Here is a 14,716-nt window from a genome sequence, read left to right on the forward strand (position 1 = left end):
CCCTGCATGTTACCTGCGTTGGCCAATCATGATACGTTTCGTTTGTGACGTCAGACGCGGAAAGCTTGAGCTGGAAGCCTTTGTTCGTAGTTGCTTTTCTGCTGTTGTGAGGTGCGGTAGGAAGTTATTATAATTATTAAATAATGGCACCGCAGTGGTCCAAGGAAGCGACTGAAACTTTGATATGTGCTTATAGGGAAGAACAGTGTCTGTACGTCGTGAAAAGCGCAAATTATTACAATAAACACTTGCGTGCAGAAGCACTCGAAAGAGTTGCAAGTGCCGTGTGTCTTGTTTGACCATACACGACGAGCAAGGAGTGCTACAGCAAAGTGCACAATCTACGAACTCAATTTAAAGTGGAGCACGCCAAAGTAAAATCAACGAAAAGCAGTGGCGCTGGGATGAACGACGTAAGTACAAAACTATGAATTTTGTGTTGAATGTAGAAACCTACTACTTGCAAACATCGGACACATTTAAGACTATTTCATAGAAATATCACACTGAATATTTACCCGATTTTTGAAAGCACATAATCTTGAATGGTAATGGATTACAATGTAGCTTTCCCACGTACATTTTACTATGTTAATATGAACTTACAATTTTTCAGATATACAAACCATCTTTATGGTATTACGAGAAGTTAATGTTTTTGGCGGATCATTGCTTGCCACGAAAGAGCACAGCCATAGGCCTGACTCAACATTCCATGACTGAGTACAATGAAAGTGAAGAGGTAAGTTACCTATTTACTTAAGACAAAAACTGAATTTCATGGGTCTTAGACACATTACAAATGCAATTAGAATACTGTGCTCCACTGTCGTAGTTATTCATACAAAATCATGTAGTGGGTAGTAGTTTTGTAAAATTACTTTTGAAAATGAGGTTATTCTGTTCGAAGCTATTTAAGAACCATAGTAAACCCTGAAGGGATTATTTTTTTAAATTTTTTAACCTTTTAAAAACTGGAGCAAAGTAGCCCTAGTGTGGATTAGGCCTAATTTGCTTGTGGATAGGTGTCAGTTTTCTCTGTGGCTTTGATATGGTTTTATTTCTTCTGTATGATTCCCAGTCTTCATCTGAATTTCCTCATCTGCAATTTGTTCTTATGATAGGTCTTCATCACTAGAATAATCAAGCACTGCCTGGTTTCTTCCTTCTATCAGGTTGCTTACTAGTACCTTTTACTGATTCACAAGCATTTTGTGACATTTTTAGCAAATGTTCCATTTGTTATGGATTACTGGAATTCTTTCAGATTTTGTGTGCATTGTAATTTGCATATTGGTGTGCTCTTGGCTTTTGTTTGCATTCATACCCACTGTAATAACACTAATCTCTTAAGCAGTATTCCTTTCAATGTGTTAAGTTCATCCCAAGTTGCTTCAGGTATGAAAGACAGCAATGAAAATATTGTGGAGCTATTTTGATCAAATTTGTCAGAGGGAACAAGTTGCCTCAGTTTCCCTGAAATTGGGGCAAAGAACACCCCCCCCCCCCCCCCACTTTTATAATAACAAAATGTAATTTAAATAGAAGTTACCCCTTATGTAGTAACTGTCTTACACTATTTACAAAACTTCAGTATGCTCAACTGTTCATTGGTATGTTATGCATTTCATTCAGTTACAGTACTGGAGCCGGCCGCGGTGGTCTCGCGGTTCTAGGCGCGCAGTCCGGAGCCGTGCGACTGCTACGGTCGCAGGTTCGAATCCTGCCTCGGGCATGGATGTGTGTGATGTCCTTAGGTTAGTTAGGTTTAAGTAGTTCTAAGTTCTAGGGGACTGATAACCACAGCAGTTGAGTCCCATAGTGCTCAGAGCCATTTGAACCATTTTTTTACAGTACTGGAATAAATTTCAGAACGTTTTGCAATTTACAGACATGCAGTCTCTCTTCTCAAAGTGTGGATATACAACCATCACCACATCAAAACATCGAAGGCTGTTATAGTCTTGATGTGGATGTGCTGAACGATGTATGCATTGGGGAACAATGTGAAGAAGCAGCAGCAACGTCACCACCACCACCACCACCACCACCACCTACCCATGCCACTCAAAGCAAGGATGGAAGAAGAAAGAGGCCTGGTGACGGGTACATGAGTGCTATTGAGGTAATAGCTAATAAAATATGTGCCACCCAAGACCGCCAACAACCCTCGGCAGAGCTCACTATGGATAGCTGCATGATATTCATTGGTAACCTTGCAAAGGAAATCAAGAGCAGTGAAATCAAAATGCAGTTAATAAGAGATCTTGTTAATGTAACAACAGAAGCAAAACTGAAAGATCTACAGATACAAATGCAGAACTCGAGTGAAAGTGAAATTGTGTAAGTTCGTGATTTTCATGATGTACAGAAAATAAATGGTATTTAAAATTATTTACTTTATTCCTTTCTTCCAAGTTCCCTTTAATTTCCACTAACATCTTGGCCAACAATATCTTTATTTGTTGTGCAACATACAGTAAAGAAATATACCAGTCATTGAATTACTTCATTGATGTCATTTACTTATAGCACATCATTCCACTGCCATATGAAATATTGATAAAATAAACGTTTTTTCCCTGCTGTAAGACTTCTATTTATCTCGAACCTGAAATTTTATGAAAGGCTTAAGAGAGAAAATTTTAATTGTCTCTGATAAACAAATTTCAGCCTTTTTTTCAGCAATGGTATGAGTAGTTACAAATAATTAATCTTCTACTAATGACATAAATTCTATTGAGGTGGATTGATGTAGATATTTGTATAGTTCTTCTGAGATTTTATTTATACATATGTTTACAATGCTTTGTTGAACTGCTTTGAGAAGTCTATTTTAAGGGTAATGAGAAACAAATGCGAGAAGTGTTATAAGGTCCTTTGTCCACTTACTGCACTTAACATGAAAATGAAGCTTCAAATTTAAAGGTAATATTTCTGCTAATTGAATCAGAAATCAGTTGTTTAGCAAGATCATTTTTATGATTTATGTGCATATCCTCATGGAGCTGAACAGCAACTTTACCAACAGTAAATGCACTCTCAAACATTTAATGGAAATTAATGGTAAAAGTCTAATGACAGATGCAAAAAGGGAAATGTAGATAAAGAAAGCTGTAGTGTTGACTCGTGAAGTTTCTAATTATCCTAATGCAAGCTGTACTACCAACATATTTCATATTAAACCATTTTTTCAGTTTTGAAAGCAATTTTCCAGGAAGGTAAATTAAATGCAATACTAAGAAATCAAACCTTTGTTCATGAAGTATTAGCATCTTCACAATAAGAAAGTGATGTATAAGAAATAGCTAGAACAATTATCAATACCAATTTCGAAATTAAACCGCTAATATTGTTACATTCGCTGCCATGGGGTTCCACTAGCCGAGGCAGAGCCTTGGCTATTTCTGCTAGTGGCCACATTGCAGTCAACATAAGAGACTGCCAAAGAAACCATATAAGCTATGTCTAGTAAGGAGAATTGTAAAATAGTTCAAAGAGTAAGTAAAACAGTACACTGATGCAGGAAAGAGGACATTTATTGAAATAGAACTTTCTCATTGTCTGAAAGGAATGAGTAAAGTAAAATCCCTGTAACATAATTATATACTAGCAAACCCAGGAATGCTGGACAATTGTAAAATATGTGTGGGAATTGGATACACATCTTTAGCACCCCTCTCTCCCCCTCCTTATCTTACCACTGTATGATCTTGAGCCTTGATTGGAATGTCTCAATATGAGTAAGTGCATCCATTGAGATAACTGGTATACAGGGTATTCTAAAGACTTCTGCTACTGAATTTTTGAGGACAATAATTTCAATGACATTTCACAATTTTAATCTGCACAGGAATAGGATTACAAAGTTTTCTAATCATAACCCACAAGTGCAACTGGCCTCTTTCCTGTAAATATGATTGCTATGATGAAAACTTAGCAGCACATTTTGTATACAATTTGATTATATATAAGTAGGAAGAATTATGATAGGGGAAACAACTTGAATAACTGTAGACATGCCAGACTATGTTGGTTGAAACAGTGTGTGAATAGGTTAAGCTGTACATTTTCACAGCATAGCAATTTCTTTCTTGCAGTAACTTTATGCAGAAATCCTTAAGACATTTATAAAAAAGAGAAAAAATAGCCTATGTCAATATGAATGAGAGTATCAGATAAAAATACAAAACATATTGGTAAAGATCTTGCTATAGACTTTTGGTAACACCCCCACCCCCTATCTATGCAGATGTTCATTAGACAGTGTAAAAATTTGAAGCAAATGACCCAAGTACTTCGAGATATTAGGTAACAACATTATGCAGACTTGCCTATGTAGTAGCATAGCCTGCATGAAAGCTTTGCACTCAACTGTACATTTAGATCAGGCTGTTTCACGAGAACAAATTAAAATATGCCGTTTTGAATCCACTCGATAGTAAGGATTTCTAAATCTCTGAGTAGGTAAATTACTTCAAGAGTATCACCCATAAATGCAGTAGTTGAGATTTGTAGCCAATCATAGTATGAATTCCAAAAGAAGCATGTACTTATGTGACAAATAATAGCAGTTGGAATCTTGTGATATCTAATGATATAATTGTATTTAAGAAATTGAATACAGTTACAATATCCTGGGATATTTAAATAATACACAGAGATACAAGTCGTCTGCATGATAAGTAATTACAATAGGAATTTAACATGATAGGAAACAGGAGTAAAATAAGCAGTAACATTTTAACCAGTTCTGTTTATGCATTGTATTTGCCTATTAAAATTTAACAACTGTATCAGAGAAATACATAATGTGACACTCGTGAATGAAGTCGGCCGTGGCATTTTAGACACATCATCCCGGTATTCACCTTAGCGACAAGGGGAAACCATGAAAACCCAAGTCAGGATGGCTTGATATTTACTTAATAAACAAATAATCCCATAACATATATAATGGCTACAGTTAGCTCAATCCCAACACACACACACACACACACACACACACACAGTAAAAATGTCTTTTTACATGGCTGCTTTGTTCTGTACACTTTTTAAATATGGACACATGAACTGCAACAGTATTTTCTTCAGAACACTTCACAAGCATTCTTGAACGTGAATCCTATCATGTAGTTGGTGTATCAGCAGCTGCATCTGGAACAGAAAACCAGAAACGAACAGCAGAAAATCTCTTACACACAAAAACAGACACCTATTGTCTGAATAGAAATATAGACAATATTCTTGAATACATGCATACTGATTAAGAAAGTTTTATGCAACTGATAAAAAAATGCACATACTTTGTAGCAGCCATCTATGACAACATTGAGACCTCATAAATGCCTAAATATATTCTCAGAGTTGTACATAGTTCTCTTAACCATATATTGCTTCATTATTCTCTTTGCAGTTTCAAACATACATCAAAATTAATAGAAAGTAGGTAATAGTTCTTACATTGCTAAAGGAGGCTAGTGATAGTGTGCCTGAAAACAGGAAGCAAAATTTAAGGCTGTTCAGACCACAAAAATTTTCAGTTAGCCTTCAGTGTAGCACTCCCCTTTCAGTGATGTGAGGAGCTGCCAAAAATGACATGTCCCATCTTGATAACAGTATTAGATTTGGAATATGCAAGTTGCCGAAGTGGCATCACATCAAAAGAAAGGCACTTTGCCATTGTGCCACACAAATTATTATTATTATTATTCAGTTCTCACGCAGAACAGTAGCAAAGTGGTGTCTTCTAGTTACTGGTATTTCAAACGCAAGGAGTCTAAAAATCAAGTGGCTTACGAACAGGAGTACAATGAACCAATTTTAACATGTTGTTCTGAGACTACCACCATCATTCTATAAAAAAAAGAGGTTATCAAAAAGTAGTAGCAACAAAAATTAATGTGCATGGGTAGTAGCTAATATCTGACTCCATGCAGAAACATTGTTTCACAAAGGTTGGGAATCACTGATAAAGTGTTAATGGAAGTGGTTAATAGTAATATGGGATAACATCATCATCCCGACACCGTAAAATACTGTAATCCTGTGCCAATATCTGAAGTGAATGACAGGGGATGAAGACTCAGGACAGAGGTGGGAATAGAAGTATGTCTACCAGTGTGGAGCCAGTTTTCCAAGCAGACTAAAGTTAGAGCACGGTGTAAAGCAGCAAATTTGTGATCCAGAGTTATCACTAAATGCTGTTCCGTGTCCAAAAGTGAACAGTAAAACCACATTTGTATTATAAGCTATCTGGAACAGACAGTACTTAAATCAAAGAACATTGTACAATAGGGGCTAAACAGATGAGCCAATCCAACTGTTAAAATAGTAACCTCATATTTTAGAGGTTGGAGCAGGCCCTATTTGGCCATCCTGATTTATGTTACCCCCCATCAAGGTTGTGTCAAGGCCACAACCAACCAGCTGTCCTATCCCAAAAGCATACTTATATGTACACATATATGTATATTTACAAACTATGTCTTTCCATTGTATTATGGTGACAAATACCAGATAATTGTTAGATGATCCTTCAATGAATGAATAAATAAATAAGTAAAATAAAAATAAGCATATACATCCAAGTGCTATCAATCAGAAAAAAATATTGTGCAGTACCTTACTACCACAAATACAGTCAGCACAAAATTATCTTCCAAAACTGTTAATTTGGGATTCATAAATGTTTAGTAGGTCTTTCCATACCTTCTTCATAACCATCAAAGAAAAATATTATTTCATAATAGTGGCTCTCTACATGTCCCAGGTAATTAATTGTGGAGCTGTTATACAAAATAAGATCAGATTTTTGCAAGGTCTTGCACAGGTTCCAATCATTGCTTGAGATACATATAAATTTATATTTATCTCTCTCTCTCTCTCTCTCTCTCTCTCTCTCTCTATATATATATATATATATATATATATATATATATGTCTAAAAAGAAAGATGATGAAACTTACCAAACAAAAGCGCTGGTAGGTCGATAGACACACAAACAAACACAAACATACACACAAAATTCCAGCTTTCGCAACCAATGGTTGCCTCGTCAGGAAAGAGGGAAGGAGAAGGAAAGACAAAAGGATATGGGTTTTAAGGGAGAGGGTAAGGAGTCATTCCAATCCCGGGAGCGGAAAGACTTACCTTAGGGGGAAAAAAGGACAGGTATACACTCGCACACACACACATATCCATCCACACATACACAGACACAAGCAGACATTTGTAAAGGCAAAGAGTTTGGGCAGAGATGTCAGTCGGGGCAGATGTACAGAGGCAAAGATGAAGTTGAAAGACAGGTGAGGTATGAGCGGCGGCAAATTGAAATTAGAAATTAGCGGAGATTGAGGCCTGGCGGATAGCGAGAAGAAAGGATATGCTGAAGGGCAAGTTCCCATCTCCGGAGTTCTGACAGGTTGGTGTTAGTGGGAAGTATCCAGATAACCCGGACGGTGTAACACTGGGCCAAGATGTGCTGGCCGTGCACCAAGGCATGTTTAGCCACAGGGTGATCCTCATTACCAACAAACACTGTCTGCCTGTGTCCATTCATGCGAATGGACAGTTTGTTGCTGGTCATTCCCACATAGAACGCTTCACAGTGTAGGCAGGTCAGTTGGTAAATCACGTGGGTGCTTTCACACGTGGCTCTGCCTTTGATCGTGTACACCTTCCGGGTTACAGGACTGGAATAGGTGGTGGTGGGAGGGTGCATGGGACAGGTTTTACACCGGGGGCGGTTACAGGGGTAGGAGCCAGAGGGTAGGGAAGGTGGTTTGGGGATTTCATAGGGATGAACTAAGAGGTTGCGAAGGTTAGGTGGACGGCGGAAAGACACTCTTGGTGGAGTGGGGAGGATTTCATGAAGGATGGATCTCATTTCAGGGCAGGATTTGAGGAAGTCGTATCCCTGCTGGAGAGCCACATTCAGAATCTGATCCAGTCCCGGAAAGTATCCCGTCACAAGTGGGGCACTTTTGGGGTTCTTCTGTGGAAGGTTCCGGGTTTGAGGAGATGAGGATGTGGCTCTGGTTATTTGCTTCTGTACCAGGTCGGGAGGGTAGTTACGGGATGCAAAAGCTGTTTTCAAGTTGTTGGTGTAATGGTTCAAGGATTCCGGACTGGAGCAGATTCGTTTGCCACGAAGACCAAGGCTGTAGGGAAGGGACCGTTTGATGTGGAATGGGTGGCAGCTGTCATAATGGAGGTACTGTTGCTTGTTGGTGGGTTTAATGTGGACGGACGTGTGAAGCTGGCCATTGGACAGGTGGAGGTCAACGTCAAGGAAAGTGGCATGGGATTTGGAGTAGGACCAGGTGAATCTGATGGAACCAAAGGAGTTAAGGTTGGAGAGGAAATTCTGGAGTTCTTCTTCACTGTGAGTCCAGATCACGAAAATGTCATCAATAAATCTGTACCAAACTTCGGGTTGGCAGGCGTGGGTAACCAGGAAGGCTTCCTCTAAGCGACCCATGAATAGGTTGGCATACGAGGGGGCCATCCTGGTACCCATGGCTGTTCCCTTTAATTGTCTACTGTCCTACACCCGTACTCTCTGCTGGAAATATCACTTTGCCACGAAGAAAAATGATCCTAATCCTACTCCTAATGATCCAATTCCCCAAGACACTATCCAAATTGAACCATGCCTGGAACAGTTCCGTCCTCCGTCACAGCGGGACCCACCTCCTCTTCCTCAAAATCACCCTCTCCTAACCTTCCAGGAATTTCTGACTTCCAGCCTTGCCTCTCAATCCTACTTAAAAAACCTTAATCCTACTCCCAACATCACCACTGCTGAAGCCCAGGCTATCCGTGATCTGAAGGCTGACCGATCCATCGTCATTCTTCCGGCGGACAAGGGTTCCACAACTGTGGTACTTGATCGTCGGGAGTATGTGGCTGAGGGACTGCGTCAGCTTTCAGACAACACTACTTACAAAGTTTGCCAAGGCAATCCCATTCCTGATGTCCAGGCGGAGCTTCAAGGAATCCTCAGAACCTTAGGCCCCCTAAAAAACCTTTCACCCGACTCCATCAACCTCCTGACTCCACCAACACCCCGCACCCCTACCTTCTACCTTCTTCCCAAAATTCACAAACCCAATCATCCCGGCCGTCCCATTGTAGCTGGTTTCCAAGCCCCCACCGAACGCATCTCTGCCTACGTAGATCAACACCTTCAACCCATTACATGCAGTCTCCCATCCTTCATCAAAGACACCAACCACTTTCTCAAACGCCTGGAATCCCTACCCAGTCTGTTACCCCCGGAAACCATCCTTGTAACCATTGATGCCACTTCCTTATACACAAATATTCCGCATGTCCAGGGCCTCGCTGCGATGGAGCACTTCCTTTCACGCCGATCACCTGCCGCCCTACCTAAAACCTCTTTCCTCATTACCTTAGCCAGCTTCATCCTGACCCACAACTTCTTCACTTTTGAAGGCCAGACATACCAACAATTAAAGGGAACAGCCATGGGTACCAGGATGGCTCCCTTGTATGCCAACCTATTCATGGGTCGCTTAGAGGAAGCCTTCCTGGTTACCCAGGCCTGCCAACCCGAAGTTTGGTACAGATTTATTGATGACATTTTCGTGATCTGGACTCACAGTGAAGAAGAACTCCAGAATTTCCTCTCCAACCTTAACTCCTTTGGTTCCATCAGATTCACCTGGTCCTACTCCAAATCCCATGCCACTTTCCTTGACGTTGACCTCCACCTGTCCAATGGCCAGCTTCACACGTCCGTCCACATTAAACCCACCAACAAGCAACAGTACCTCCATTATGACAGCTGCCACCCATTCTACATCAAACGGTCCCTTCCCTACAGCCTTGGTCTTCGTGGCAAACGAATCTGCTCCAGTCCGGAATCCTTGAACCATTACACCAACAACCTGAAAACAGCTTTTGCATCCCGTAACTACCCTCCCGACCTGGTACAGAAGCAAATAACCAGAGCCACATCCTCATCTCCTCAAACCCGGAACCTTCCACAGAAGAACCCCAAAAGTGCCCCACTTGTGACGGGATACTTTCCGGGACTGGATCAGATTCTGAATGTGGCTCTCCAGCAGGGATACGACTTCCTCAAATCCTGCCCTGAAATGAGATCCATCCTTCATGAAATCCTCCCCACTCCACCAAGAGTGTCTTTCCGCCGTCCACCTAACCTTCGCAACCTCTTAGTTCATCCCTATGAAATCCCCAAACCACCTTCCCTACCCTCTGGCTCCTACCCCTGTAACCGCCCCCGGTGTAAAACCTGTCCCATGCACCCTCCCACCACCACCTATTCCAGTCCTGTAACCCGGAAGGTGTACACGATCAAAGGCAGAGCCACGTGTGAAAGCACCCACGTGATTTACCAACTGACCTGCCTACACTGTGAAGCGTTCTATGTGGGAATGACCAGCAACAAACTGTCCATTCGCATGAATGGACACAGGCAGACAGTGTTTGTTGGTAATGAGGATCACCCTGTGGCTAAACATGCCTTGGTGCACGGCCAGCACATCTTGGCCCAGTGTTACACCGTCCGGGTTATCTGGATACTTCCCACTAACACCAACCTGTCAGAACTCCGGAGATGGGAACTTGCCCTTCAGCATATCCTTTCTTCTCGCTATCCGCCAGGCCTCAATCTCCGCTAATTTCTAATTTCAATTTGCCGCCGCTCATACCTCACCTGTCTTTCAACTTCATCTTTGCCTCTGTACATCTGCCCCGACTGACATCTCTGCCCAAACTCTTTGCCTTTACAAATGTCTGCTTGTGTCTGTGTATGTGTGGATGGATATGTGTGTGTGTGCGAGTGTATACCTGTCCTTTTTTCCCCCTAAGGTAAGTCTTTCCGCTCCCGGGATTGGAATGACTCCTTACCCTCTCCCTTAAAACCCATATCCTTTTGTCTTTCCTTCTCCTTCCCTCTTTCCTGACGAGGCAACCATTGGTTGCGAAAGCTGGAATTTTGTGTGTATGTTTGTGTTTGTTTGTGTGTCTATCGACCTGCCAGCGCTTTTGTTTGGTAAGTTTCATCATCTTTCTTTTTAGACATATTTTTCCCATGTGGAATGTTTCCCTCTATTATATATATATATATATATATATATATATATATATATATATATATATATATATATATAAAATCACACACACACAAAATCATTGTCAATATGCGAAAGGACTGAAAATGAAACAATGAATAAGGTAATGTTTCAGAAACATAGTAAACCATTATCTGTTACCTTCCTGAACACACCTTTCCTGCCATGGAACTCTGCCAACAGTATTGAAATACCATGTCAGATGTTGTCTCACTTCTCTTGCACTGGCTGCACTATGATTTGCACCCTGAGTAGCAATGCCAGGAAGACATGGTAATTCATCTACATTTGGAGGGATATATCCTTGAGAGTTTCTGGCAAGTACAAAATTATGTAGCAAGCAACACACTTTTGTAATGAGCTCTACTTTGGAAACAGATAGTGGAATAGTCTGCAGCAAAATTCTGAATTTGTTTGACATTATGCCAAAGGCATTTTCCACAACTCTACGTGCTCTACAAATTCTGTAGTTAAAAATTCTTTTTTCAGGTGTCATGTCACGTTCAGGATATGGTTTCATTAAATTTTCCTTTAACGCAAAAGCATCATCTGCCACAAACATGTAGGGAACACAGATGTCACTACCTGGAAGTGGAGACTTGGTGGCAAATTTAATGAACCATCCATGAGTTTCATGAACAAGGCACTCTCTCTGAATATTGCACCATCATTCATTCTTCCATTTCTGCCAATGTCCACAAACAAAATTTATAATTAGCATCTACTAGAGCTAAAAGAACTATGCTGTCGTGACCTTTGTAGTTTCTGAATGATGAACCATCAGAGCGCAGAGGCCTAAACTTGACATGTTTCCCATAAAGTGCTCCAATGCAATGCGGGAATTGCCAGAGGCTGTGGAACCCATCTTCTATTACTTTCCACTCGGCAGGATCACGTGGACACTGCAAATTACATTTTACTTCACAGTCGTGCCGTACCAAGTAGAAAATCGTAGCAAATACTTATAGCATTTATCTTGAGCTTACCTGTGTCGCATTATCTCCTAACACGCTTGCTATGGCCGTCAAAGTCTCTGGTATCATACGGGAGAGCGTGTTGTTCGCTATTCGTGTAGAATAGGCCAAATCTTTGTAAGTGTTTCCGGTCGCTAGGAAACGCAGTGTGACAGCAAGCCTAGAGACGCATATTAAACATGTCTCAGATTGATCGTAAAATTACAATGGATTACAAATAAAAATTAACTTTCTGTTTCGAACATATAATAATGCACTTACCTTTCCCGCGCCGTAATTGCCTGACGCATCACAGTGTCTTTCTTCTGAATCAAAGGCGAAACCATTCGAAGCAGTTCTTCAAATACCAATACATCCATTCGAATAAAATTTGCAAAGGATGTGCGATCTTCTATCCTATAAAATAAAGTCGTATATAACAGTCATTATTTGTATATTTATAAAGTCAAACAGTAATGAAATGGTGATATTTTTCAAAGAAAAGTAGGTATTATGCGAACTAACCTCAACTCTTTATGAAGCATGGAGAGCACACCTTTCCCAGCGTTTCTCCTCTTAATCCAGTTTTTCGTCCATTCTTTCTTTCTTCTTCTCTCAGTAGCATGTATTTCTGCATCGTTTAGCACCAAAAGAGCTAATAATGCCAGTTTGCTCAGAACATCTGTACCTGAAGCATCTTCGTTCGATACAACACGCAGCTGATCACAACACAACTAGCAGCCGATCTTGCACCGTGGGAGAGCTTCGGCATGGAATATTGCCGGCTCCCTTGCCTGCAAGCCGGCAGGCATGCACGCCATCTCGCAAACTTGCGGCGAACCTTGCTCCGTGTGAGACGGGCTTTACCGTTCCTTAACCTAGCTTCTAAGATAAGTAGTAGGGTCAGAATTGGCTCGCGTGTTCCTACAATTGAACAGAACCCAAACTGATCTTCCTGAGGCCATCTTCTACCAGTTTTTTCATTTGTCTGATTTGCAATGGTGACTTATTAAAACGATAGTTTGGTGGTTCACGCACCTGTCAGCACCTGCTTTCTATGGATACGGAATTATTATATTGTTCTTGAAGTCTGAGGATACTTCGCCTGTCTCATACGTCTTGCTCACCAGATGGCAGAGTTTTGTCAGGGCTGGCTCTCCCAAGGGTATCAGTAGCTCTAACGGAATGATGTCTACTTGCGGTGCCTTGTTTCTACTTAGGTGTTTCAGTGCTCTCACCAATTCTTCACACAGTGTCATATCTTCTACCTCATCTTCATCTACGTCCTCTTCCATTTCCATAATAATGCCCCCCAGTACATCGCCCTTGTACAGACCCTCTATATACTCCTTCCACCATTCTGTTTTCCCTTCTTTGCTTAGAACTGGGTTTCCATCTGAGATCTTGATATTCATACAAGTGGTTCTGCTTTCACCAAAGGTCTCTTTAATTTTCCTGTAGGCAGTATCTATCTTACCCCTAGTGAGATAAGCCTCTACATCCTTACATTTGTCCTCTAGCCATCCCTGCTTAGCCATTTTGCACTTCCTGTCGATCTCATTTTTGAGACTTTTGTATTCCCTTTTGCCTGCTTCATTTACTGCGTTTTTATATTTTCTCCTTTCATCAATTAAATTCAATATTTCTTCTGTTACCCAAGGATTTCTACTAGCCCTAGTCTTTTTTTACCTACTTGATCCTCTCCTGCCTTCACTATTTCATCCCTCAAAGCTACCCATTCTCCTTCTACTGTATTCCATTCCCCTTTTATTGTCCTCTAATGCTCTGTCTGAAACACTTTACAACCTCTGATTTTTTCAGATTATCCAGGTCCCAACTCCTGAAATTCCTACCATTTTGTAATTTCTTCATTTTTAATATATACTCCATAACCAGTAAATTGTGTACAGAGTCCACATCTGCCCCTGGAATATGTCATAGAACTTAAAACCTGTTTCCCAAATCTGTCTTACCATCATACAGGGTGTTACAAAAAGGTACGGCCAAACTTTCAGGAAACGTTCCTCACACACAAATAAAGAAAATATGTTATGTGGACATGTGTCCGGAAACGCTTACTTTCCATGTTAGAGCTCATTTTATTACTTCTCTTCAAATCACATTAATCGTGGAATGGAAACACACAGCAACAGAACGTACCAGCGTGACTTCAAACGCTTTGTTACAGGAAATGTTCAAAATGTCCTCCGTTAGCGAGGATACGTGCAACCACCCTCCGTCGCACGGAATCCCTGATGCGCTGATGCAGCCCTGGAGAATGGCGTATTGTATCACAGCCGTCCACAATACGAGCACGAAGAGTCTCTACATTTGGTACCGGGGTTGCGTAGACAAGAGCTTTCAAATGCCCCCATAAATGAAAGTCGAGAGGGTTGAGGTCAGGAGAGCGTGGAGGCCACGGAATTGGTCCGCCTCTACCAATCCGTCGGTCACCGAATCTGTTGTCGAGAAGCGTACGAACACTTGTACTGAAATGTGCAGGAGCTCCATCGTGCACGAACCATATGTTGTGTCGTACTTGTAAAGGCACATGTTCTAGCAGCACAGGTAGAGTATCCCGTATGAAATCATAACTGCTCCATTGAGCGTAGGTGGAAGAACATGGGGCCCATTCGAGA

The 14,716-nt window shown here is 41.1% G+C and overlaps 2 protein-coding genes across 2 annotated transcripts; one reads left to right on the plus strand and one right to left on the minus strand.

Moving 5' to 3' along the window:
* Positions 1-308: 308 nt before the first annotated feature.
* Positions 309-2,347, plus strand: LOC126443028 (uncharacterized). Its single transcript, XM_050090875.1, has 3 exons — positions 309-413; positions 617-742; positions 1,892-2,347. The coding sequence occupies exons 1-3, from the start codon at positions 405-407 to the stop codon at positions 2,345-2,347; spliced, it is 591 nt and encodes a 196-aa protein (XP_049946832.1). The 5' UTR covers positions 309-404.
* Positions 2,348-11,795: 9,448 nt separating this feature from the next.
* LOC126443029 (uncharacterized) lies at positions 11,796-12,735 on the minus strand. Its single transcript, XM_050090876.1, has 4 exons — positions 12,603-12,735; positions 12,360-12,494; positions 12,111-12,258; positions 11,796-12,026 (listed from the first exon to the last, which is right to left on the minus strand). The coding sequence occupies exons 1-4, from the start codon at positions 12,620-12,622 to the stop codon at positions 11,796-11,798; spliced, it is 534 nt and encodes a 177-aa protein (XP_049946833.1). The 5' UTR covers positions 12,623-12,735.
* Between the last annotated feature and the right edge of the window lie 1,981 nt (positions 12,736-14,716).

Source organism: Schistocerca serialis, unplaced genomic scaffold (genome assembly GCF_023864345.2).
Source record: "Schistocerca serialis cubense isolate TAMUIC-IGC-003099 unplaced genomic scaffold, iqSchSeri2.2 HiC_scaffold_1420, whole genome shotgun sequence".
Taxonomy (NCBI): Eukaryota; Metazoa; Arthropoda; class Insecta; order Orthoptera; family Acrididae; genus Schistocerca; species Schistocerca serialis.

Excerpts from the sequence above, each read along its gene's own strand:
- LOC126443028 (XM_050090875.1), top strand. Across the intron at positions 743-1,891 it reads AGTACAATGAAAGTGAAGAG|ACATGCAGTCTCTCTTCTCA; the intron begins GTAAGTTACCTA and ends TGCAATTTACAG.
- LOC126443029 (XM_050090876.1), bottom strand. The coding sequence starts at position 12,622 with ATGCTTCATAAAGAGTTGAG. Across the intron at positions 12,495-12,602 it reads ATGCTTCATAAAGAGTTGAG|GATAGAAGATCGCACATCCT; the intron begins GTTAGTTCGCAT and ends TTTATTTTATAG. Across the intron at positions 12,027-12,110 it reads TAGGAGATAATGCGACACAG|TGTCCACGTGATCCTGCCGA; the intron begins GTAAGCTCAAGA and ends TGTAATTTGCAG.